The 27,739-nt window shown below is 35.6% G+C and overlaps 1 protein-coding gene across 1 annotated transcript; it reads left to right on the top strand.

Annotated features, from left to right (window-relative positions):
* Positions 1 to 821: 821 nt before the first annotated feature.
* Positions 822 to 26,842, top strand: LOC124164783 (xylulose kinase). The gene is made up of 12 exons (XM_046542028.1): positions 822 to 1,107; positions 1,261 to 1,343; positions 2,236 to 2,386; positions 3,429 to 3,725; positions 6,130 to 6,261; positions 8,768 to 8,921; positions 9,368 to 9,512; positions 9,715 to 9,830; positions 10,716 to 10,889; positions 16,294 to 16,391; positions 18,529 to 18,690; positions 21,332 to 26,842. The coding sequence occupies exons 1-12, from the start codon at positions 1,066 to 1,068 to the stop codon at positions 21,386 to 21,388; spliced, it is 1,611 nt and encodes a 536-aa protein (XP_046397984.1). The 5' UTR covers positions 822 to 1,065; the 3' UTR covers positions 21,389 to 26,842.
* Positions 26,843 to 27,739: the final 897 nt, after the last annotated feature.

Genomic DNA, 27,739 nt, shown 5'->3' with positions numbered 1-27,739 from the left:
AAATAATTTGTGTTGACTACGTCTTGAACCTGACCTCAAGCAACGAAATTCTTTCAAAACTTCCTTGAAACTGATTGAACTGTATTTTATTCTATCTATAGTAAATTTCATGCAAGGGAATAATTTGAAGCTGCTTTTAAATTATTTTAAAACTATTATCAAATTGGCTAAGTATGAGTCTTGTTTTTTTGTAGCCGTTTGGAACGTAACATATATACTTATCTGATCATTTAAAGTGGGCGTTATCCGTAGTTTAAATTTCGTTTGAAAAAAGATTGAGAAGATATTAGAAATGTTACGATGTTTAAATAACTTAGAAAACACTAATAGATTGTTCAACAGGTTATGCACAAAATAGTAAAGGGGCTAGCTCATAACTAATTAAATACCTTCTCGTTAAGCACCGTGAACTAGGTGGTAACTAATTGTGAATACCATGCCCATGCGGTTATTAAGTAACTTTGCATCAAACCTAATAGTATGCTGCCCCGATAGGGTACTTCTAATTTATCACATAAAAATACTAGAACTTATAAAGACTAGAATAATATTCTTACAGACAAGGAGCCTGGAACAAATCTTGCCGAAAGGTTCAGAAAGACTTATATAAAGTCAAAAAAGTATTGCTAAATATTCTATGCTATTCTATTTTTTCTAAATGCTACTTAAAATCAAATTATATGCTGCGACTTAAGGCTAAACTAAGTTATAAAGCCTTGACAAACTTCAGACATCTTTGAAAAGGAGGCACAAAGAGGGACTTCGCCGAGCGCCAATGGCAAAAGATGTTTGGGAAAACAAAACGATAACGAAATATTCGAAGGACAGGGTTATCTACGGAGGTGGGGGTGTGGGTGTTTCGAGACCTTTTATAGCGTTATCTCATAAATGAAACCAAAGTAATGAAATTCTCGATATGTGCGCGTGGTGAAGTATTCTTCTTGAATGAGAAGCCAGTGTGTTATCATTCGCTGAGTTAGATGGATGTGAATGCGGAAGAAATACAAGTGTGATTGAGCCGGATGCAGACATTAACAATTTGAATCAAAGTTTATTGGATATGAAATGGGTTCTACGTACTTGGGATTGGATTTTAGCACTCAGCAAGTTGGTTCATATTTATTTTATTAATAGATAATTCTGAAAATCGTATTATATGCTCTCAAGAACCAAGCTATGAACATGTTAATGATGAATATCGTATGCGTGTGAATTGCTAGTAATTTGCTAACTTATTGCTATTTATCTTTTCCTTGATAGCTTAAGGCAGTTGTTCTTAATGAGGAGCTCCAAATTTTACACGAAACACACGTTCATTTCGATTCAGAGTTGCCGGAATTCAGGTGTGTATGTAGTCATGTGTATGTCATGTTGTTTTGTTCCTAAATTTTGTTATGACCTGATAATTGGTGTTTGAATTGTAATCACTGAACCCTTCACCACATCAATACTGGTGGTATTTCTAGTATGCAAGTTTTACAGGCTTGCTGATATTTTAAGAAGTACTTAATTGACGTATCCACTAAGGAAGGATAGTGAAATTATTTTTGGTTAAAATTTAATCTTCATTTGCTTGGGACATAATACTAGTGACTCTGTTTTTCTAACAGCGCTATAAATCAGTGAAAACTCTATCAAAACAAAGAAGTCTCGTGGTATAGATAACTAGGTTGATTCTTACAGAAATTTTTATTAAGATACCACAGTGTTTTGGGTGCTAATAAATTTCAGAATCTGTATTTTCAGAATATTTCTCCTGTGTCTGAACTGTCAGTTTTTTTTCAAAGTTTGTTTGGATTTGTCTGTCTCGCTTTCCATTTAGCTATACATCTTCTGTGTTTGAGAATAACCGAGCTGATCCAAATGATGATGTATTGAGGATGAGCTGTTCTCGGTTATATTATATTTCTCTTTTGTGTGTCATAAGGAAAATATCGGTCATTAAAGGTTAAATTCTCACCCATTCATTATATCTATACCCACCCTTTTTAGGTTATGAAACATTTTTTTTTACCAGTGAAAATGAATACGACTTCAATAGAATGATTGCTGCGTGTTTTTGAGTGGGTGATCTCTTTTTGGAGGCTATAGCAAAGAGAAAGCATCAGTTTCCATTATTTGTAAAAGAAAGAATCAAAAGAAATGGAATCCTGGAAAATAATGGAATGCAATACTATGAATGTATGAGAGGAGCACTAAGCTGTATTTTTACAACTCTGATTTTTTTTGCTACAGAACTCATGGCGGTGTTGTTCAAAAGAAGGGTAGCAAAGAGGTCACTGTGCCCACTATCATGTGGGTTAAAGCCCTGGACATGCTTCTGGAAAAACTGCGAGTCTGTGGTGTTGACTTCTCTGAAATTGTAGCTCTATCTGGTTCTGCTCAGGTAATGATTTAAAGTCTAATAAATAATTGTGTTCCTTTTTAAAATGCATTTTCAAGAAACTAGGATTCTAAACATATATTGTAAAGTATCCTTATGAATCTGTGCATGTATTTGCATGCCGCATGAAATCATGATTTTTCTGGTGAAGATTCTGCTGTGATGATAAAAAGTTTGCCGCCAGTTTTTCATAAATATCTCCGTCATAGTTAGCATCCACATTCATCTTCTTCATCATCATGACAAATTCAGTTTTTGTTATGTCTTGTAGTTAGTAAAAGCTCAGCTATGTAAACTTCTTCAGGGTGTCCATTCACTCTTCTGGTGTCCCTGCTAATTCCTGGTTCTTATATGTATGGAAGTCTTGGAATATCAAGGATAACAGAAAACATCTGGAAAATTTGTTATTGTTTCAAATTTCAAATTATCCTCATATGTATCGGTATCTTTCGGTTATCTCATTATTTCTAGTTATTATTCTTTCTTAGCCTCATTTATATATGTTAGATTACTCTTGTCTTTTATTATCTCGCTTTCATAGGTTCTCAAAATACGACAACAATCCGATCATCGAAGAGGCAAATAAATATAAATAACAAAACAAAAGAAGAACACAAATCGTGTGAATGCAAAACATTACTAATGTGACCAACACACACAAATGAACCCTTGTATTAAACTATGTATCCTATATTTGAACAAAACGTGCTTAAATTTTAGTATTTTGTCACCTTTTAAGGTGAATTAGCAAGTATGTAGTCATAAATATTTGTAGGGGGAGGTTCACTGAGAGACGGAGTACAATTTGGGGTGGGTGTAATTAATCTCGCATCTGCTAAATATTTTGGGAGGAAGAGTAGTTTGAACCCCTAGACTGCCAGTTTGCTATGAACATTACAAGGCAAATGGTCACGTCTGCCTTGAATATATTTATGTAACTCATTTCTTTTGTGCCCATTCTCCACAAATACCTTCTCAAGTTTCTCAGCCTGAGACTTTTCATCATGAATATTGATTATATTATGTTTATTTTTTGTCTTCCTAGCAACATGGTTCAGTGTATTGGGGCAAAGGTGGCAAGGCTGCTTTGGCATCCCTCAATCCTAGCAGGTTCCTGCATGAGCAGCTTGGAATCCCTTCAGTCCTCTCGATCCCTAATTCTCCTGTATGGATGGATTCATCAACCACTGCTCAGTGTCGTCGGTTGGAGTCTGGGAGTGTGGGTGGTGGAGGAGCAGTTGGAATGGCACGAGTCACTGGCTCACGTGCTTATGAACGCTTCACTGCGGCTCAAATTGCCAAAATTGCAGAGACAAAATCTCAGGCTTATTCCACTACTGAGGTATATGCCATGAAAATTACCCGCTGTGATGTTCCTGAATTCATTCCTTTAGTTTGTAGACTGGCTTTTTATGATGTTTTAGGGAAGTGTGGGATGAGTTAGAAGCTGGAGTAAAAGTGGGAGGTATGATGTTCAAATCAGTGAGATTCACGGATGATCAGGCGTTGATTAGCCAGTCAGCGAGGGAGCTTCAGGCTCTAGTGGATGCGTTATACGACCGTTCTGAGGAGTATGGGATGAGGATTAATCACAAGAAAACTAAGGATATGCGGTTTTGTAAAGCATCACGAGCGAGGAATGTTAGACTTAAGATAAAAGTGGGTGGTGAAAAACTTGAGCAGGTTGAGCAGTTCAACTATTTAGGCAGTACATTAGAGGAAAACGGATACAGTAGTAAGGACATTAGGAAGAAAATTACATTAGCAAAGGAGGCGCTCATGAATAGGAAGGAGCTTCTGAGAGGATTGTTAGGTAAAAGTTTAAAGAAAAGGTTAGTGAAGAGTTTGATCTGGAGTGTACCACTCTACGGTGCGGAAGCGTGGACATGGAGGAAAGAGGACGAGAGAAGATTGGAGGCATTCGAGATGTAGGTATGGAGAAGAATGGAGAAGGTGAAATGGATGGAGAGGAATAGGAACGACGAAGTGCTGGATATGGCGAGGAGAGGCAGCTTTTAGATGAGGTACGGAGGAGACAGAATGTGTGGATGGAGCGAATCCTTAGCGGGGAGGGGATGTTGAAAATGGTGTTAGAGGGTAGAATGTTAGGGAAACAAGGGAGGGGAAGGAAAAGAATAGGATTTTTAGAAAGATTGAAAGGGATTAGGCCTTACAGTGAATTGAAGAAGGAAGCACTGGAAGGAAAGGGAGGCCCCCAGATCACTTCTTTAGTACTCCATGGAAACATACCTTAATCGGTAGAATACTGTAATAATAATTACTTCATCATCACATTGAAATTGCTGCTTAATTTGTATGGAGAAGAAGTTTTTGCAAAGGACTTATAATGGCAAAAATCTAAATTATCATCTTTCTGAAAACATCTGCCTCAATATTTGTTTTTTGCACCTAACTCTCACCTACACTAAACTTAGTTTCTATTTAAGGTAACAGAACATGTGCACGTAATCAATTATAAATGGAAATAGTTCACCTACATATATAAATTCTTTTACCATTTAAACAGCAAAGCTTTGATAAAATGGTACCTATTTTTTTACTGGGAATCTATTGAGAAAGACAACGCAATCTCTGAATAAGACAACAATATACTTATGTGTTGACGCACTTAAAAGGTACAGTGTTTTTTTTTGTAAGATGATCATGAAATTAATCCACCAGCTCCAAAACTTTCATTAAAAAATTACTTTGAAAATAATTTTTGATGCTAGGTAACGATAAGAAGATAAATATTGTGTATTGCTGATCAGTGTGATCATTATAGCCATTATATATAAACATTTGTAAAAAAAATTATATTGCAGAGTTGAAATACATAGCTGGTGTAACAGGCATAAATGTTAAAAGCTTGAGTGTACTTGTCACTGTAAAGGTAAGAAAAAATTGACTTGATTCCTAAGTCTTATCTTTTTTTCAAAATTTTGGATTTGTATCAGCATAAAGCCCACAGGCAGAAGGATTTTTGATGCCCATTGATGCGTTTAATAAATGGTGAAAGTAATTTGCATGAAATTTCTCACAAGGAGACCCAAGGAGATGTGCTTTTGTAAAACATAGCAATCTAGGGATGTGAGGCTTGAGGTAAAATGAGATGACCTCAATCATGAGGAGATGGAGTAATTCAAATATTTGAGCAGTATATAAAAAAAAACAGATACAGCAGCAAGGACATTAGGAAGAGAAATATGTTAGCAAGTGAGGTATTAATGAATTGGATTGAACTGACTATGGGATTGTTGTGCTAAGGCTAATGATGGGTCTTTTACTATGTACTTATCCTCATTAGCCACGTAAGGGAATTTTAATAAGTTGTTCAGCTTATGGAGAAAGGAGTAAGGAGGGTGTTGAAAAATATTCTTGTTCAAAAAATTCACCTTGGGTAAATCATTTAATCATTTGCCTTGACTGGATTACTTGGGCTGGATGCTTGAATCACTAAATCAAATTTATTGATACAACAAAAGATGCTTAACTTTTAACATCTTAAGTCTAAAATATTTTTTGAATATTTTTTTATGTCCAGTAAGTTTCAATGTTCTGTGTACTTGTATTTAAAAGCCACCTGAGAGATGTATCTATCCTTCTTGATGTGAATTATTTTTCTCCTGTGGGATTTTCCCGCCTTGTGTGCACTTTGTGGTGACTCTGCAAAGGTACACAGCTGGGTAGTCTGCAGTTAATCTTTAAATAAGAAGCATTTAATTTTAACATTTTTCTATTTTCAGAGAATATCTCTCATAAGCAGCTTTGCATGCTCAATATTCCTTGGTGATTATGCTCCAATTGACTGGGCTGATGGCTCTGGCATGAATCTCCTTGACATCGAAGCCAAGGATTGGTCTGATGAATGTTTGGAGGTAAATATCAATGCATATAGGTATTCAGCAGGATTCACTTACATGTTGCATGCAATTAGTCCAACAGTCCCCTGTTATTGAATTTCAATGAATTCATTCACCATTTTTTCATTATTGTGGATTATGATGCAGTTAGAATAAAGAGATCCTTATTTCTCATTTTTTGATCCGTTGCCTACTTCTTGACCTATTTGTGGCAAAAAGTGGATGACCTTAACCCCTTTTGCAGATAAGTTGATGATGTCAAGATCATGCCTTAGGGAATCTTCTTCTAACTCAATGCTTTTCTCTTGATATCAGTAATTTTCCATTTGTCTCACATGTTCTAGGATTATCTTATGGTAGTTGTAACAGGCATTGAGTTATTGATGGAATTATGGTTTCTGTGGGATTGTTTTAACAAGTAAATTTCAAACCAATTCACGTACATTTCCTCATTTGTTTCGTAATGAACATCTGACAGGTTTTTCTTTCTGAGGAATACCCTTATTTTGTGCATAAATAAGTCATTCTCACTTCAAGCATCCACAGTTGTGTACTTTGCTCCTCTTCCCTATGAAGTCTGAATGTCCTCACAAAAACTAGTCAAAAATGCATGCGGTTAGTTTAGTCTTATATTTCTAGATATGAGAACTATGTCCAGCATTAACCCGTGTCACATTAGTATAGAGAAAGTTTCTCCGTTTGTTACAACTATTTTCAATTCTTTGTCGGTAATTGTATCTCCAAATGATAATCTTATCTTTCTTCATAAAAATACACACTTATGCCGAAACAAGTGGGAATGGACCATATTTATCTTTTGAATGTAGTAAGCAATTCTAGGTCTATTGTAATTGCCAGATAGATTCTGAAGGAATAAAGGTCATGATTACTTTTTGCTAAAAATTGATTCAGAGTGAAAAAAGATTCATATCTCAAGTTGATGAATAGTGAGTAAGTGCCATTTGTGAATGGCAAAGGTGACTTTGAGGAAAAGAGGCTGTGACCGCCAGGCAGATCAGTGTTCGCATTATCCTAATTCCAGGTGAAGTCTCAAAACCGTATCCAAATTTGAATATGTGAACAATTAAATTCAAACAAATTATGAATTGAAATTATTAAATGAAAAATGGTATTGTACATTTTCTCTTTAATAACTTCACCGTACAACTAGTTTCTACACATTTTTGTGTCCTCTTCAGATTCTATAACATGCACTGCTGAGCAGCACCTGAAGTTGAAAAATTAATGAATCAAAACTTCTCGTAATTGTGTGGTGAAGTGGAATAATTGGATAACTTTTTGCCATTATTTCATAACATTATGTTCTGCAACACCTTAGCTTATATCTTTTCATTACGTAGCCTTGCTGTAATTCTTTCATTGTGCAATCTTGTGCTAGTTTTCAATCGTATTAATTTTTTGTGTATTACGTTTTAATACTGTATCTGAAAATATGGTAATATGTTCATGACTAATCATGTTAATGCTTCCATTTCATCATCTGTTTTACAATGGTATCATAATTTATCTCCTTTATTATTTATTTACAATTAGCTAGATCTTTTTAATTTCTAATTACCTTTTTTGGGAAGTAATAAAAGGTAGTAGTATGTAGTATTTTGGGCAGGTTGTAAAATATTTCTCATCACCCTTAATTTTTCTGTCATGACTCTTCATGGAACAATCAATGAGATGGCAGCTTTTTGATCAACTATGTACAGTAAAACCTCTATGTAGTGAACCTCTTTACATCGTAAACCTCCATACTTCAAACCACCCCTACTGTCCCGTCTGAGTTACATATAAATTTATAGGCAAACCTCTTTGTCGTGAACCTGTTTATATCGTAAAGCCTCCACTTATCATACCAAGGAGACACCCCCGAAACTACCTAACTACCTCCGCAAATTGTACCAAGGCAACAAGAGACCATTCATGCAGCCGTGATTACGTGCATGGAATGACATTTTCAGTAATAAATGTTTCACTTTTTTTTCTTATACATATACCTTTAATATGCTGTAATTTTCACGTTAATCATGTGGCCATTTTGTTCAATATGAGAGCATACCTAATCGTAAATATGAAAAGAGGAATCCAACTATCCTAATCATTTTAAGTGACTGTTGAATTGACAGAGATCACATCATTTCCTCTCGAATCATGGTAAAAATCATGCAATAGCGCTCCCTTTCTGGAATTATTAAATAATAAATGTATGTTCACTAATGCATGCATGTTTGTTTAAACACATAAATATAATGGTTTAAAAGACAGTACTGCCTTTCATTGCCGGCGGATATGAAAAAGTGGTGCCTATCGCTAAACCTCTCTATAGTGAAAATCCATACATCAAATTGCCCAAATTTTGATCCCCTCCATTACGATGTGAAGAGGTTTTACTGTATTGATATTTTAATGGAAGATAATATGTGGGATGATTTTTTGGCTATTTATCGTTAGATATTGTATTTGTTTTCGACTTTGTTAATCCAATGAAATTTTTTCTTATTCCCTTCAGTTATGTGCTCCTATGCTTCGTGGAAAACTAGGTGCAACAAAACACTCCTATGCAAATATTGGACCAATTTCACCTTATTTTGTAGAACGTTTTGGCTTCAGCCCTGAGTGCCGAGTGGTTGCATTTACTGGGGATAATCCAGCGTCATTAGTTGGTATGGATACTCATGAATGGGTAACAAGATCTTTTTATGTTAAATTCTCTAGGGCATGGTGCATTTTTTCTTATCCCTAAAATTTATTTGTACTTGGGAAGTTTTGTGGTTCATATATGCAAAATTCAATAGATTTACTTGATGCAGGCTGTCCAGTTATTTTTATTGGTCTTTAATTAACTGTGCTGTGAAATTGCATATTCGACTTTTGCGATGAATTTGCATGCTCAACACTCTGTTAATTGGCTTCTTTAGTGTATTTTTGGTTTTTGTAACTTTTTCTTATTCTCCTTGACTGAGTTCAGGGTTAATTTGTTGCATGTTTAATTTGCATGTTGAGCATTTTTTTTCCAAGTGATTGCATTTGCTTTGATGAAAAAGTGATTGCTCTTCTTTTTTTATTGATTCTCTTGTTTGAATTCAACTTGCTCCATAAATTTGACCAGGTATGAGGCTTCAGGAAGGTGACATTGCTGTTAGCTTAGGCACAAGTGATACCGTGTTTATGTGGCTATCTGAACCAAAGACCATTACTGAAGGGCATGTCCTCTGCAATCCAGCAAAAAAAGATGCATTCATGGCCTTGTTATGGTAAATTGGATTTTGATGTTTTTTTGGCCTTAACATTTTCCTCGGGCATGCTATTTGCTATTGGTTGAGTGAAAATCGCCATTATTGGTGGTTCTTGATTGCAATTGGTGTTAATTTTGTGTAAGTTTAATGTGATAAAGTGATGAATTCAAAGTTGATTTCCTTTTAACCCTCTCCTCTAATATTTGTCTCTTCATTTCAGTTTTAAAAATGGTTCTCTGACACGAGAAAGAATAAGGGATAACAGTGCTGATGGCTCATGGGAAATATTCAATGAGCTTTTAAACAACACACCTCGTGGAAATTTTGGAAATATGGGTATGTGCTTTCAAGTGCTGGTGGCATCTTGTGTGTATTAGGTTAATAAAATATGATGTTTCCGTGGTTTGGCAGGAAGGAAAGAGAAGTTTTAGATGCTAAATATTTCAAAAGCAACATAATTGTCAGTGTACATACACGATTGTTTCCTGAACTAGGGAATGTTTTCATAATTTAAAGCTAATGATCATTTTGTTCTTTAGTCCATTTCTCCTTTTCTTTTCCCCTATCATCTTGATGAGGACTCCGTCCCTTTGAAAAAGGTTTAAACATGAGCCATTACTGAAATTAATGTTTGCCCATTATGAAATGAAAATTGGTAGATATCATTTACTCTGTGCATGCAAGCATGGAGAAAAAATGGAAGAATATTTGATTTGCGAAATTATGTAATCCCAAGGAGCATACTATGGTGAGTTGCTTTTAAGTTGGTTTCCTTCACAATCATCAACATAGCAATGTATGAAATATATAGAGATTTTCTTTTAATTCAAAGGTACTCCTTTTCTTCAAATAAATCTAACCATTATTATATAAAAATTGTACATTAATTGTATAAAAATTTTTGGTTCCACATTTAATGGCTTATGAATAAGGGCTGGCAAAAATGACCTTCCCCGTCAATGCAGGAATTCTCAGTACCAAACGGAAATATTTTGCATTTCCAAATGGTTATTTTTGGCATTAAAAATTCAAGGTTTCAAATCGCCTGAAGCTTGCATATTGAAGTCTATATTCGAGTCTGCAATTTCAAAATTTCATTATTTCTTTAGGAGTGTAATGTTTTGAGTCCTCCCCAATAATTGTATTATCCTATTATCTTATTCTATTTTAATTATTTTGAAAGCAAGGAAATAATAATGGATTAAATTTCATATTTTTCAGGTCTATATTTTGATTCTCAGGAAATATTACCAAATGCTGTTGGCGACTTTCGCTACAACAAAGCAGGTGATAAACTTACTAGGTTTACAAGCACTGAAGTTGAAGTAAGAGCATTGATTGAAGGGCAGTTCATTGCCAAACGTGCTCATGCAGAAGACTTTGGTTTTAAAATAGGTGAGTGCCATTGCGTTTCTAAGTGCATAGTTGGCTTGTTTTATCTGAATTGACTGAATTGAAGCAAAGCATGATGTCCTGTCAGATTCATTAACTCGTCAGCCTATAGCCAAAACTTATTCATAATTATGCAATGATTACTGGGAGAAATAATTCTAGGTTGTTTTTAACATATTTAAGGTAACTTTTATCTTATCTTATGCTAAAATAGTAAATTACTGGTGGTTGAGGCTGAAAACTGCAAGTTAGGCCTGAAGATCATTGAGACATGAAACCTTCAGAAGGTATCCAGAATGTGATGCACAGCACTACAGATTTTTGATAGGTGTAATATTAAGGGGTTCATTTTACTCCTTTTACAATTCTTATTCTCATTGAATGATATTTAAATCCCTGTACAGTAGGGCGGATCGGAAAAATCGATTTTTTTCAAATCCATCTGGCCCAATGAAAAAAAGTTGTGGGACCGATCAAAAATAAGGCCTGAAAAATTTGAGACCTCTAGGTGAACCCCTGACCCTCGCCCAAATGCAATTTAGGGGGGAAGGTCGAAATTCGAAAAATATAGTATTTTAATGTTCATTTCCTATAGATTTTGCCGAGTTACTGCCCTGTTAGGGCAAACATTTCGTGCATTTTGACGTATCTGCCACCGTTTAGCCACAAAATGCCTAATTTGAGTCCGCGCCCGCGAAGAAAATATTCCAACGCCCACGCAGCATCGCGGATACAAGAGCCGCTGGCCGATCCCCTCCCTTCCCTGCTCGCTTCTACCCCTCCCACGCCTCCAATACAGCAAAATTCATCCCGCGTATGCTGCTAGGAGGTCATTTATCTTTTATTATATAAATCGGAAGATGGTAGAAGCTAATAAAGGAAGCTTAGTGAGACGACTTGTCCCTTATTAGGCGCCTCGTCGGGGTTAAACAAATCGATGTTACCAACTTTTAGAGAAGTGATGAAATATTTTTAGATCCGAGAACGCAGGAAAGGAGCCTACGGTCCATGAAAAGGCCTCTCGAGTGGCTATAAAGGTGTGCTAACTTCGGATATGCGCTCCAATTTCGGCTTTGTCCGACAGATGTGATTAAATGGATTTTGGGCGAAAGCCGCTCGCGTCCCCTCCCCGCAAGCTTCTCCCACGCGCCAAATGCGCCAAAATTCACACCAAGTGCGTCTTACTTCGTTAGTCTAAATATTTAATGTTTCAGTATCGTCTGTGGAGGAACAATCACAAAAGAATTTTTCAATTACCTGCTTTCCAATCTGTATTTCTTATGTCAGTGTCAATCCTCGTCTTTCGCTGTTGTCAACAAAGTTTTGGTGAATTTCTTCACGAATTTCTCATCCGTATCTGTAATAAAAAGAAATATTTAACTTCAAATTTGAAAGTTCATCAATAGATTTTTGAAAATCCACAGCACTAAGGTCAGATGTAGCCAGAGGTACTGTGGTCTCTCTCCAATATGTCATCAGCGAGTAGTCCTTAAAGTTGATATTAAAATCCAGCACTTTAAAAAATTTCGGATCGGCCGCCAAACGCATACTTGCAACAACGCAAATTCGGTCCTTAGATTGCCCTCCCAATGTTTATGCCGCAAATCTAAGTCAACTTAGTGCAATTAGCAAATATACCTCTGTAAGGGATGAAATATGATTTGATGCTCTCCCGGCGAGTGATGTGGGTAAACTCTTCTCGGGATTCAACGAAATTTATCCCTGATGATGAGCCCCGAGTCGGAGCTTGAAACGTTTGCCATTTTGGAAAAATGGCAAACAGTTGGGATCCCGGTGGGAATCCCGAGAAGAGTTTATTCACATAGCAAGGGATGTTGGAATTATGCTTGTAGCATAGGGATGATGCCTCCTTTTTGGGCGGTATTCACCATCGCATTCAAATCCTTTTTATTTTTGTGTATCTAATTTTCACTCGGAAAGGAATCGAGAATCGCAGATTCCATTCCGAGTAAACTTTTGCTAATCCTCCGACGGGGGAGGCAAGCCCAAAAGTGGGACCCTGTTTCTTCAACTAACATCAAGCATTCCCCTCTAAACTTGGATTGATAAGTGCTCATGCCTTTTTTCATCATAAAAATGTAACCCTTTGTTGACACCCTTTGATACCTCTCTTTTCGTATTCACAATAATTAGCATCTTTTTCTGTCTACGTAAGTAATCTTGCAAACTACCTTGGATGTTTCTTACGAAGTTATGATTTTTGCGTCAACTAAAGTTGCGGGGACGATCATAGCGTTTCTTGGTTCTTGCATATACCTCTATCACATTTGGCAGATGCATTTTCCTCGCAGAAGTTCCAGTTTGAGTTTAGTCCTGAATTTTTATTTGATGAGGAACGTAGAGATAAAAATCGGATGATTTCTCTTCAGTTTAATTTTCTTCGGATGAATTGATGAAGAAAATTTTTGATGCTATTTTCCCATACAAGAATTGACGATGTCGACTCAATGCTTAACGACGATTCCCTTTTTTTCCTCAGTTGTCGAGTTTCTTTAGGACTCAATCCAGCAGCCATCATCTTTAGTTTCGTCCGCTGGTCTCTCAACATACTTCTTCATTGGGGGGAACATTATGCTCCTTCTTGCACTTACACGCAAAAATATCGCATAATTTCAAATGTTCTTTCAAAAGTGCTTCAGGTTTGTACTTAAGCAAAAACCCTACTATTGCCCTATTCGCATTTTCCGTAAGTTTTAGTACTTCCTGTTGTACCGCTAAATCCATTTAATCACACACATAATGGAAGGGAAGCGTCACCATAGTTCGCACACCTTTATAGCCACTCGAGAGACCTTTTCATGGAACGTAGGCTCCTTTCCTGCGTTCTCAGATCTAAAAATATTTCATCACTTCTCTAAAAGTTGGTAACATCGATTTGTTTAACCCCGACGAGGCGCCTAATAAGGGACAAGTCGTCTCACTAAGCTTCCTTTATTAGCTTCTACCATCTTCCGATTTATATTATAAAAGATAAATGACCTCCTAGCAGCATACGCGGGATGAATTTTGCTGTATTGGAGGCGTGGGAGGGGTAGAAGCAAGTGGGGAAGGGAGGGGATCGGCCTGCGGCTCTTGTATCCGCGACGCTGCGTGGGCGTTGGAATATTTTCTTCGCGGGCGCGGACTCAAATTAGGCATTTTGTGGCTAAACGGTGGCAGATACGTCAAAATGCACGAAATGTTTGCCCTAACAGGGCAGTAACCTCGGCAAAATCTATAGGAAATGACCATAAAATACTATATTTTTCGAATTTCGACCTTCCCCCCCTAAATTGCATTTGAGCGAGGGTCAGGGGTTCACCTAGGGGTCTCAAATTTTTCAGGCCTTATTTTTGTTCGGTCCCACAACTTTTTTTCATTGGGCCATATGGATTTGAAAAAAATCGATTTTTCCGATCCGCCCTACTGTACAGGCGTTTCTTTGTTGCAAGTGCTGTTAAAAGCTACTGTCGCTCAAATTACTGGATGATTTTTTTGTTAAATTTCTTTAATTATACTAAGAATAATATCTTGAGGAAGTGCTTCATAACATAGAAAGAAAGTATCATGAAGAGTAACTGTAGATAATCAAACATTTATTTGGTAGGAAACGCAGCTGATATAGGTATTGATATGTGGAAGCCTTACAGTCTGAATGCTGGTGAATGGAAGAATATGTACTGTCCTAATGTAGTGTGATGTTTTATTTGGAGTAGAAACAGCAGCTCTTAGAAGTTTAGATGAGGTCATGTTTCAGTTTGTTTGTGCTTGTAAGGGAACTGGAGAAGTATGGTGGATGAGAGAAAATTGAAACAGGATTCAATTGAGTCAGATAAAAGATAGTAAGATTCTGTTGAAAGATTGGAAAAAGATCACCAGAAGAGCTAAATGTTACTTTGTTTTTGAAAGTAGGTGAGTACATGCTGGAAATATTGTGACAAAATCATAATAAATGTCTTTGAATGTTTTCAAATTTTGTCCTTACACTCTATTTTTTCCCATAGTTTAAGCACAAAGAGATCATTGCTTCATAATTAGATAATGGTGGAACTGTCTGTGAAAAATTATTGGCTGTTTTTATTAGTAGTATGATTATTTGTAAATTAGGGTAGGCTTGTGGGAATGTCATAACCCAGTTGATGGAGTTCTTAGTTAAATGTAGGTAAAAGTTTTTGATCAATAATTTGGAAAGGTCCCTCCCAACATCGTCATTTGTCAACACTAAGGTTGCGACGTAGAGGGCAAAAAACATAGGAAACAACCCCTTTCACCTTCTTTCCTCTTTCCAGTTTAAAATATCTTTTTGGTTGAGGAGGTGTGGTTAAAGCTAGCTTGGGATGAGCGGAGGGAAAGTTCCTTGACTCGTGGGTTTCTCTTTGCCAATCAGAAGATTGCTGGTGTGGCTTAGCACTTTGGAAATTCAATTGCTCCCAGACTGCTTTAGTGTTAACATCATGAATCTTTGCTTCCAAACCTTTCACATTCTCTCGGTGCTCCGTACTTCTTCCATCTTAACCAGTTATAAAAACCTACTGCTCCTTTATCCTCCATTCCAATTCCACACCCATCATGTTAACTAAATTTTCCACTCTTATTTTTATCCTCATCCTCATGAATTGCCTGTTCATGAGACAGTGTTTTGTGCAGGTATGCCTTTCACTAATGATTCCAGATTCTGCCTTATTGTTGACAATCTGCTGGGCCTCTATGAAAGTTTATCCGTACTTCTGTGTTTCCCACTCAAAGTGAGTAGATATATGTTCTAAGTACTGGGCATTAAATACTTGAAGCCACCTGCAACTCAACATGTTTTCTTTGACAAGCAAATTTGGTAACATCAAGTTTGCTCCTCCTGACTCTGTCAATACCTTCCCTTCCCCCTTCAGCAAAGCTCATTGACTGTGGCAGTGTCCAGGATGTCACGAAAGGCACCCTCCTCTGCTTGCTTTAGCCACACCTGCTCAGCAAGAAAAACACTTTGAATTGGAATGGCAAGTGTAGGCTAGCATATGGCAAGTGTAGGCTAGCATTTGGCAAGCATGGTCTCAGTTGTTAAGGGACTCAGTGTGGTGATGATGAGGTTATGTGCCTGCATGCAGGATTGTAGATGGTGCATTAAACTGTGTAGGTGGCATATTTATATGACCGGCGAAGATCTTCACTTTGCATGTAAGGATAAGGGAGAGAAGTCTCGTTTATAATGATGATCAGTAGCTTGTATGTGAACAGAGAAAATGAAATTGTTTGAATAAGGTTCCTTGCAGAGCATATTGCTATTGTTTTACCAGTTTCCAAGTGAGCACCCCAAGCATGAATCACCTGCACCCCTACTTGTAAATTTGAACTCAGTAGCTATCAGGATGTTCAGTTTGTGTTACTAATGTGTCAAAATTGTGTTCTTTTATAGGCAAGGGTACAAGGGTTTTAGCTACTGGGGGAGCTTCAGTGAACACATCCATTCTGCAAGTACTGGCTGATGTCTTCAATTCCCCAGTTTATGTTCAGGTCAGTTCAGTGATGTTTTGGCCTAGAAAATTGGTTTCAGGCATGTTTATGAATTTGGGGCCTCTGTACAGGCATACTAGCTAGCAATATTTAATCGCTATGGTATTAAAACAGTGAGCTTAGGAGATTCAAAACTTTGAGGCAAGATTTAGAAAGTTTAAAACGTATATGTACTAAATTTCAGTACTTGTATATTAATTGAGTAATCCTAATCACTTTTATCAGAGATCCAAATTTGTTTGCACTATTCTTATAATAAGTAGAGAATAGTTTGAGGTATTCGTATTGTTTAACAACTGGCTGTAGAAATACCTCAACCAAGGTGCCTGATAAACTATTTATCAGTTTGCCTAAAAACGCAAAAAGGAGGAGCCGGTGGCTCTGAGCCATTCCCAGAAATCCAGGAGGTTTTTCATAGTAAACTGTGATTCATCTGTGTAGATCATATCAATGCAAGTATTGAAATATATACAAATTATGTGAAAAGCTGTTCAACTAGGGATATGTTTTAAAAAATATTACGAATTTACTTGATATAATTAAAAACGCACGAGTTTGGGCCCAAATTGGTTGTATTTTCTTTGAGCTGGAAAGTTCAGTCTTGTTGGAAAGAAATAAGAATTTGCTTGTGCGATATTTGTATGGAAATGAATTAATTATTTGTGGAAAGGTTATTAATGTGGCTCTCGTCTCCATTTCTGTATAATGCACATTTCTGAATCGTATTTACCTAAACAAGCGAAGTAAATTTGTTACTCTGTTCATTTCCGAGTAAGTGGATTTGTGTTCTAAGACTCTTGAAAATCTATTTAAGTCAGTAGCGGCATCTGTCTATACGCATGCTAACAAGTGCACACCCTAAGGTGAATGAAATATGAGAGAAAACTATGTATTCCTTTACAATGAGAAAGATCAAAATCCTGTCAACATATAGATAGGAAATGAAGCTTCAAACACTACAGCCATCTCCTTCGCAAATTCACCGCTCTACAAATGTGCGATCCCGTGGCATCGTGCCGGTTGCATTTTCAGTCTATGCGATCACTTTTGGGTGCTCGGGCGGGATGAGGTAAGCAGGGGGCATTTCCTGTTCAAATGGGTGTTGGGAGCAGACTCAACACAACGGGAGTGCGCACACCTACATTTCGTGAGTGACTCCCAGGTAGTGTAGCTGCCACCTACACTACCTGCACTCAGGATCCTAGTCCGTCAGTGGATTCAGTGCCATTTAGCAGCCTTCATTTGAACCTCGTGCTCTTTTTCATCATCGTGTATCTTCTCTAATGCACACCCTGGATATATTAACATCAACCGCCACTGATTTAAGTTGTGATGAAATGCATAAAAAAGACTTGAAGCTGTTTAGAACTGTCCTGAAGTGATGGGCACTGTGCGAGTAAGGCTGTTCAGGTGTGCGACTCGGCTGATTGAGCTGTGCTGTGCTGAAGTTGTGTGAGGGGAAGTCACACACCTGGCTCCCTCCGCGCACGCTGAGCATGTTGGAGTTGTGAGCGACGGGAGTTGGACTTCATGTACATTGTAGTTGATGTATGTAAAGACGTGTTGGTATATAATTCTTGAGGCCAACACCAGGTATTTCCACCAGTAAATCTTTACCATGGGTACTTTCCAAAGAACCCTTGAATATTATCTACAAGTTTGTCTAGTAATAAGTGTTTTGACATAAACATAAAAATGGAATAAACAGAGAGGTACATGGTTAGAAAATGCACCGAAGCATGTTACATCCCAATGAATGAGGAAAAATGAGGCACTCATGGAGAATTAAACCGAACATTATCCTCCAATATTAGAAGTTATTTTAACGTCATAATTTTCTGCTGACGTACAGCAATAATTTGACATAACAAATTCCATGAGGGCCATGGCATCAATGTCAGGTATACTATCCAAACGAGCAGCAATCCATTTTTCTGATAACTGAAATATACGAGGTTAAAAGCTTGTATTTAAATAGTGCAATGTCGAAATTTTAAGATGAATACAAGGATATAAATTTGAGGTTATAAAAGCTCATGTTGCATTTGATCAACCATGATAAATTTATCTTTTAAAGTGTAGAAAAAATGAACCCATTATATAAATTTGATGATTTTAAAATTCTAATCTTAATCAGGAATCAACTAACTCTGCTGTCTTGGGAGCTGCATACCAAGCTAAACATGGGTATTTGTTGGGCTCCAGTGAGGGAAATGAAAATGAAAATTCCCTAGAAGCAGTCACTGCTTGCCTGCCTGCTCCTACGCTGGTGTGTTCACCTTTTCAGGATGCTGCTGAAGTAAGTCTTTTCGCATTTATCACCATTGCTTTATTGTTTATTTACTTCTCAATTTTCTTATTTACATTATGAATACATATTTCTATGTAAATATTTGTATTTCAGTATGTCCTAATTCATTTATATTATTATGAGTGGCCTAATAAATTATTATTATATAGTATTCTACCGATAAAGGTAGGTTTCCATGGAGTATTAAAGAAGTGACCTGGGAGCCTCCCTTTCCTTCCACCACTGCCTTCTTCAATTCACTGTAAGGCCTACTCTCTTTCAATCTATCTAAAAATCCTAGTCTTTTCCTTCCTCTCCCTCGTTTCCCTAACATTCTACCCTCTAACACCATTTTCAACATCCCCTCCCTGCTAAGTACATACTCCCTCCATCCATACCTTCTGTCTCCTCCGTATCTCATCTAAAAGCTGCCTCTCCTCGCCAACCATATCCAGCACTTCATCGTTCCTTTTCCTCTCCGCTCAATTCACCTTCTCCATTCTTCTCCATACCCACATCTTGAATGCCTTCAATCTCCTCTCGTCTTCTTTCCTCAATGTCCACGTTTCCGCACCGTAGAGAGCTATACTCTAGATCAAACTCTTGCTTGCACAGCAATGCCAGGGCCATTTCCCTGTAAAATAGGCAAAAATGTGTTTTTCACTCGGAAGAATCGTTATTTTTCAATACTCAAGGCCCATGTGCGGCCTCTAGGTGTTGTCTGATTGAGTCCTTCTTGAGGTTTCTGCTGACAAATTTTCATTTTTTATAGTAATACATAGTGCCATATTTTCCACCATCACTCAAGGCATATCAGATACTGAAAACCAGTCTTCTCATTTCTCATGATGACATTTGAGAATCATCTCCGGGAGGAGTAAGGGTGGTTTGTGAAGTCGGACGTTCTAAACAAAGCTAATGGGTCTACCACCAGATAAATAATGCAGATGATGTCGTTGGGAACAACTCTGGCTCTCAGTGTTGCAAGAGTGAAGGGTATCGAAGATGTTATTTTGGAAGCGTTTGGTCTCCATTGTGCCCAATGCAGTAAAAAATTTTCTAAGCAGCATCATATCTCGATTCTAACAAAATTCATAAAAAATTGAGCTGTGTAAAAGTTTGAATTCTTGTTTTGGGGTTCTCATTTCTGCAAACTGTGATGACTGCTCTTCGGGTAGACTGCAGTGGTATTGAGATGAAATGGTTTGTATCTCAAGTGCAGAAAATACAGCTGATGGGCTTCATTAGGAATACGAATACACTGGACTCATCTTACATGAGACAACCTTAACAAATGAGAGTACTTTAAGGATATGTGGACAGCTGTTAAAATTATCCTGCTGTTCTAGCAAGGTAATGCCTTTGTTGAGAGTGGGATCCACATGAACAAAGGCATGTTAGTTGAGAACCTACATGAAGACTCTGATTCTACTGAGAAGACTTTGGAATGGGTTTTTATGCAGGAAGCCAAGAATCTATGGAAATTGATTTGGAGTTGATCAGATATGTTCGTGGAGCAAATGCCAATTAGATAGAATAGATATAAACTTCAGAAGTGGCAAAAAACCCAAATGGAAATGGTGAAGACAAGATTACGGAGAGAAGAAGAGAAAAGGACAAAGATAAGTTTGATAAGTTGAAAGCAGAGAGTCAAGCTGTGTTCGAATAACAGGAATGAGTAGAGAAAAAAATTAAGGAGAAGAAGGAATGGAAATCTTTGCGTTATTTTCGTAAGGTTGTTGGTTGTTACCAGAAGTATTAATTCTTGGTCTTAAAATTTATTTGTATGTCTATGCTGTCATATTTTTGAATGATGCAGAAAAAGTTGTGCTCACCGTGTATATGGACTCTTATGATAAATTTTTCAAACAAAAGTTTGAGATGTTGTTTTGATAACTTAAAGAAACTTAAATGAAGTTTGTGCTGAAATTACTGAAATGGAGTTAGTATTACTTAATTCTTAAACCACTATTTTTTCCACATACTTTGTCACCTCCTACAATAGGGGTTGATTGCACAAAATGAATTTTTAAACAAAACTTAGAAATCTTCTGCTTTGGTAGTTCCAAATAACTTTAGACGGATTTTTTTGCTGACGGTATTAAAGGTACTGTGATATTTTGCAGTCATTCAAGTAATGTTTTTTCGTGCACTTGACGTAAAGTTTGGTAATGAAGAAATTTTTTGACAAAATTTGTTTATAGTTAAATTTAAAATTTTATCATTACTGAAAAATTCACTAGATTATGAATTGTGGAATGAAGATGGTTTTTAATGGTTGAAAAAACTTCCCCAATAGTACCTCTATTGTGCGAATTGCCAAATATCAAGCTTGATAGAGGTATTACTACTTATGATATTTTTTAATGAGATCGAAAGCTATTGATGAGAACTCGTAGCAGTTATCATAGTTGCAAATAAATGATTTCGAGATTATGAAGTATTCTAGGTCTCTAATAACTACTACCCTTTAATTTCTGCCCAACTATGATGGCAGTGTTCAAACATTGTTTTAACCTAAAACTGTCAATTTATTCAGTGTATAAATATTGCTATTATCTTTCAAACTTTATTTATTAATAATTTTAGTGAATTTGAAGAATTAGTTGCAATGTATACTATTCTCATTCATTCTTTTTCTTTTTTGCAGGTCTATAATCCTATGATTACCCGATATAGGAAAATAATCAGTGCAATTGGGGATTAATTTTCACTCATAAATTAACTTATGGTGCTAAAATGGTTGTAGTAATTTATTAATTTTATAATATTTATAAAATTTTTATCCATTTGGGATGCTGTGTTAATTTTACACTTGGAGAAATATATATTTTTTTAGCAAAGCTTTTTTCATTTTTTTCATGCACATCTTGGCTTATTTCATTCACCTCCACTGCCTTAACCTATTATTGAAACCTTATTGGAAATGAAGCTGAGGAGTATCATAGTCCCCTTTCTCTCTTTTTTATCCTTCTCTCTAAAGCTTTATTTACGAAGCTTCTTTTCTTGAGATAAGTGGTACCAAAGCTTTTAAGCTTATATAATTACCCTTGTAATTAAATGGAATATAATAAGCTTGCTATAATATGCTTGGGCTGTGGAATGGACCCACTGGACTATTATTATCTGCATATAATTACATATGTACTCTCAGGTTAATGCATGAACATTAACCTTGGTTTGATTGCCATTTAAAAAATTCAGTTTTTATACATTTTTTAGCTCAATAAATACCTATTTCCCGTGAAATATATCTAAATAGCGTTAGGATCATTGGCACAAATAATTTAAAAATATCGGTGTGCTTAATATTATTGTGCATGTTCTATGCATGGAATCATTTTCCTACAGGCTTTGTTTTATCTGTAGGAATGTATTTTTGCTCATGTAAAAATGCTATCTGCTTAACTGATACTGAGGTGCCTTTCCCATGTCTGTCAGTTTTGGACAGAGCTATTGACCAAAAAAAAGTTTTGCTGAGAGTTACAGAACTCAAAATAAATGAAAGGTTTATTATTCCATTAGTCCCACCAATTATATAGGAAATTTGAATTGGTTTAAGTACACAAAAGTGCAGAAATATCCATACACCCAGAGAATTGTTTTTGAATGCATGAAACATAAAGTGATATGGAATACCCTCTATGGTTTATGAAAAATTAATAATGAGTAATGAAGAACTCAATATTAAAAGTAATCTTACTTGCAAACCATCTTAATTTATCAAAGGAGTGTATTTTGGTTCAAAGAGTATTCAATCAATGTATTTAAGTGCATTAGGACTCAAGTAGAAGACATATAGACCGTGGAATTAAAAAATCCTGAATTCATTGAGAAAATGGAGCCAAATTGGCCTATCATCAGAGCATTTGTATTGTGCCTTTGTTCAAAAACCCAACGAGTTTATTAAGAGAGAAAATTTAGTTTTTTTTAGCACTGGAAGAGATTGCAGTCAAGAGTCCATAAAAAAACTATGTTATTATACTTCCAAGGATTCTGTGCAAGTAAAGTTAGCGGATGGTTAAGTTTTTGTTCAAGTATGAAAAATTCAATGAAAAAATATATAGTCATTCGGATAATATTGAAAGTTTGAATGAAAATTCAATCTTATTTGTTCTCCTATGATGTGTTACACAATGTACTGATTGAAATCTTCCATGACAAGGAATTCATCCTTTCCTTTTTAGTATTGGAGGGCTGAATTTAAATTCAACTCCTTAGTTATATAGAGGGATTAAAGTAAATAATGTTTAATGGATGGCTTAGAGAAAATAAAAAATGCAGTTTTCCTGATGAAAAGACAATCTAGAATGCTAAAAAAATAAATTTTGCTAAATTCAAAGGCTTATGAGCTATAGATGATCAAAAAAAGGGTGTTATACTTACTACAAATTGATCAGTTCTATTACCTACTCTAATGGTTCTTCTGAAGCCCTCAAAATGAAAGTAAGTATGGATCGATAACTTTCTTGATGAGAAAATTTTATGCATGATCATTTTTCAGCCTATGCTCTCTTTGTACCGCTGATTTTTATGAAATGATTTTATTATTTGATTGTGTTTATTGTTTGCTAAGTCTGTGTTAATGCTATATTCCTGAAAAAGCTTACATATAGAGAATTTGCATTATAGTTTCTGTTCTGAAACTAGAGCCAAAACTTCTTTTATTACAAAGATAGTGGAATATTCTATTTATAACAGGCAATTAACTGTATGAAGTTTTGATGATAATAAGCTCATCAAATATGGGTGTCTCATATATCTTTCTGTCTGCTTTGAAGTGAAAATTAAGCCCAAGTAACAGGATGACTTTTATTGGAAGCAATCTGGGATGTTTAAAATATTAAAAGACTGCATGTATGGCAACTCAAGCACTCATTTTTCCAGTAGAAAGGTTATTTTTATTATTAGGTATTTTTCAATTCTCATGGCAATAATTACAGTGCTTGAACCCTTAAAAGCCACATACAGCAATACATGCACATCTTGCAGTCATAATTTTGGACTGCATTAATCACTGTGACTTGTAGGAAAGTGGAAGGAATTTAAACAGAATTTGAATAATTACTATCCTTTTCCTGGTTCTAATTGTTTAGACAATTATTTTGCAGGAAAATAATTTTTTTATTTTGTCCATTGAAAGTATAGGATGGAAAAAGGAGGACAGAATTATAGGTTCCCTTATACGAAATCTGCAAATGATATGGCAGTCCAAAACTTGCATATGAGAGCACTTTTTGAAATGTTGCAAGGAAAGATGGTACATTTTGTTAATATCAAATGCATTGAGCATTGGATGGTAGCAATACAGCAGTAATTTAGCTGATTTTAGGAATACAATTGATCCTGGAATTGAAAACGGAAGTTGATTCTGATGTTGCTGTAAATGTGAAGAAGTGAAGACTACAAAGACTTATGTATAATACCTATTACAGATCATATATCTTCAGAATGTCATCTAATGTGTTGTCAGCAAGCAAATTTATGAACTCATATAATCACTTCCACATTCTACAGAAAATTTCCCAGAACTAGCTGTGCTACTTATTGTTAGTGCTTTCCTACTGCCAATTTTTTTACTATATCTGATTTTATCGTTGCACCTCTTGCCCTTTCAAAACAGCCATTTTTTATTACCATATGAATGAAATGAATCTCTTTTTCCTTGAATTCTCTCCATTTCCATTATTATTTCACCATAGTGATTGCTTGCCATTATTGGCACTAAGCCATCGCTCATTTGTACTGTTGATCCCTTACAATCTCTACTTTTTACCATTTCATAATTTTTGTAGCAAAAATTTAAATTACTTACGCAACAACATAGAAGGATGGGAGGGAGTCATTTTTGTCCTCCTCTCTGTTGAGTTGCAAAAATATTGTGGAAACATTGATATTTAGCCATTTTTGCTTTCGTACAAGTTTTTATTTACTCAACATCACCAGTCAATTGCTTTCTTCTTTAATTTAAGTTCATATTGTTATTGAATCAGTGAGTATAGATGCCTGAATAGTTGGGAAATTTGGGATTTTGAATTCCAGTAAAATCCAAAATAACAACCAATAATACCTTGATTATATGAATTTAATTGTGCTAATAGCAGCACTTCAAAGCCATTGTGAAGTATGTATTTAGATACATTTTTCAATCAGATGACATTAAAAAAAATGTATATGTATCATAAATATGCATAACTTAGTATCACTGAAACATACTTAATATTTAAACTTAATTATCTGTATCTAGTAATTTATGAGCTCAAAAAACTCTAGAAGTTTAGTAGTCAAATCATAACATTTATCTGGCTAAATCACCTTCTAACATTAGCAGCATTAATAATCACCCGATTCTTTAGAATGCTCTTCTAGATTCTTTATTATGTGTACTCATAACAAATTTTGCTATTTAGCTTTTATGACTATGACTAATGCTACTATGTAATAAATATGCCCTATTTAAATATGAGAAATAATTGGAAATTTTCACTGTCTACAATGGTCCTTACTCTGGACCAAGTAAATATGAATCATAATATTTTGTCTAGAGCATCATGCAGTGTCCAACGAGAATTAACATATCCATTTCAAACACAGTTAAATAAAGAAATCACAATAACTATTCATTTTTAAAAGATATCTTTTATCAGCAAAAATATGATTTGAAATTTTGTGTCATGTAGGTATTCCTTGATGAAATGAATTGGTTGAGGCCTATAAAGAAATGTTTTGTGATGGCTTTTCTGTTTTACAATGTAAATCAAATGAAATTTAGGTTATCTTTTATTGAAATAATTCTAAAGTGAACCTGTGTGTTCACTTTATCCATTGTTTAATGCCTAGAAGGTAAAAAATAGCTTTTGGTCAAAACCCTAATTTAATGTGACATCACACTTGTACATGAATGTAAAATCTAGGTATTTCATTCTGAAGTTAATCCATTGTTTAGATATAACTACTTGTAGACTAAATAACTACTTGTGTATTCATTTACTCGAGAATTCATCAAACCCTAACTTCATTACTTCCTTCACAGAATAAGTGATCAGTAAACTGGAAAAAGGAACTTTTAATGGTAGAACCACCATAAAATGTTTTTCAAGTTTTTTCTATTTTTTGTGATAATGTCGAAAGACGCTTGTTGAAATGTGGATACTACAAATGGTGGACAATATATTGGCTCTAATCTAAAGAAAACTGAAAGTACTTAAATATGCTTAGTCTTGCGCTGACTGTGAATGTATGATGACCTGATGAAAATAGCCTGTGATTTAACATCTTGTGATTTTTGCAATTGTACCCATTTAATGATATTTTGTGGGCAAAATTTGAGATAAAGTTGTTTGCATGGTAAAATATGTGGGCACACACTGTGGGCAATAGTTGTAAAGTGGGGAGAAAATAAAACCAACAGTCATCATGCTGCTCGATCAGCCAGATGAGAATGAAGCCAATTTGCATTTTGTAATGTACACTTTTACTTTACAAATCAAATTGCCATAAATTGCAAGCATAATTGATGTGTTCTGGATGAAAAATCGTGAGTGGTGATGCATTTGTTACCCACCATTATTTGATTCCTATTTTTTCTTCCATCATCAAGTAGCATTGCTACAGTTTCTCATGGTGCATGTGTCAAGATAATGATTTCAATGTGTAAATACATTATTTACACATACATTTATCTTAATGAAATGGATGATGGCATTGTAAAATAATTTTAACGTTAGATGGAAAATACCATGAGGAATAACAAATAACCAAATTAAGGGTAGATTATCAAATTTGTATGTTATGTTGGTTCCTACTTAAGTGGAAGTAAAGTAATTAAGAGTAATCACAAAAATCTGCAACAAATGTAATTGCATTGCCAGGACTTAATGCCTTTTTAATTGAAGTTGGTATGATTTTGAGATAAAATATATTCATCATTCATTATTTCCATTGTATAATTTATGTGCAATAACGTCAGTATAAATTTTTATTAATTAGTGGAAGTAAAGTAATTAAGAGTAATCACAAAAATCTGCAACAAATGTAATTGCATTGCCAGGACTTAATGCCTTTTTAATTGAAGTTGGTATCATTTTGAGATAATCATTCTTTCATTATTTCCATTGTATAATTTATGTGCAATAACGTCAGTATAAATTTTTATGTATTCTCCAGTATTTTAATTTTCTGCACACAACCAAACACCTCATCCTCTTACATATTAGCGGAGAAGAAGGACCCTTAGATCGCAGCAAGGGTGATAGAAATAGAATGTTGGTTTTCATTTTTTGGGAAGCCTTCATGTGCCCTAGCATATGGACGTACTCTTGATCAACTGTATCAATCCCATGTCTACTGAGCTTACCTCTTGCAGACATGGGACAAAAGCACCATGGTTGGGGTATGAATAGACCACCATACAACCATAGAATTGAACTAAAATGTTTGACTTGGTGATGTTGTGGGAACTGGAGTGTCAATGTGGCTAGGCCCTTCTCCTTAATGGGAAAAGTAGACAATAAAATCGCTGCTGTAGGGCCAAAAATAGCATAGATATCTCTCTGAAGTCATAATACGGTGTCTAGCAAAAATTGCTCGTTATCGATTTGGAGTCTTTTTGTTGAACCAGTTCAGAACTATCTACACTTAATTTATTCAATCCCAGCCTATTTAATGAAAGTTTACACTTAATATCAGGGGCATTGCTGTTGGGGTCACAACCTGGGGGTTCAGGGTGGGTGGAACCTCCCTCAGGGGAAAATGTGACCATTTTTGTCTCTATAAATCACATTTTATGCTATTTTGGCTCTTAAAATTACAAAATTGATAGGTCGTTGGGAAGCTCTTTTGCTGAAACATATTGGTTGAGTAGAATAAATTTGTTTCATACATTAATATCTTTCTGCTAAAATTAATTGGTTTGGGGGGCACATGCCCCTTTGCCCCCCTGGCTATGCCAGTGCTTAATATATTTATTGAAGGTTTTTGCAAAAAGTAGATACCTACCTATGCATTTTCAAGGTGAAACCAGCAATATCTCATTTTAGTGGAAGAATTATAATTTATG

Source organism: Ischnura elegans, chromosome 1, assembly GCF_921293095.1.
Source record: "Ischnura elegans chromosome 1, ioIscEleg1.1, whole genome shotgun sequence".
NCBI classification, from domain to species: Eukaryota; Metazoa; Arthropoda; class Insecta; order Odonata; family Coenagrionidae; genus Ischnura; species Ischnura elegans.
The sequence above is the reverse complement of the archived record's forward strand: the minus strand, read 5'-3'. Positions and strand labels throughout refer to the sequence as shown.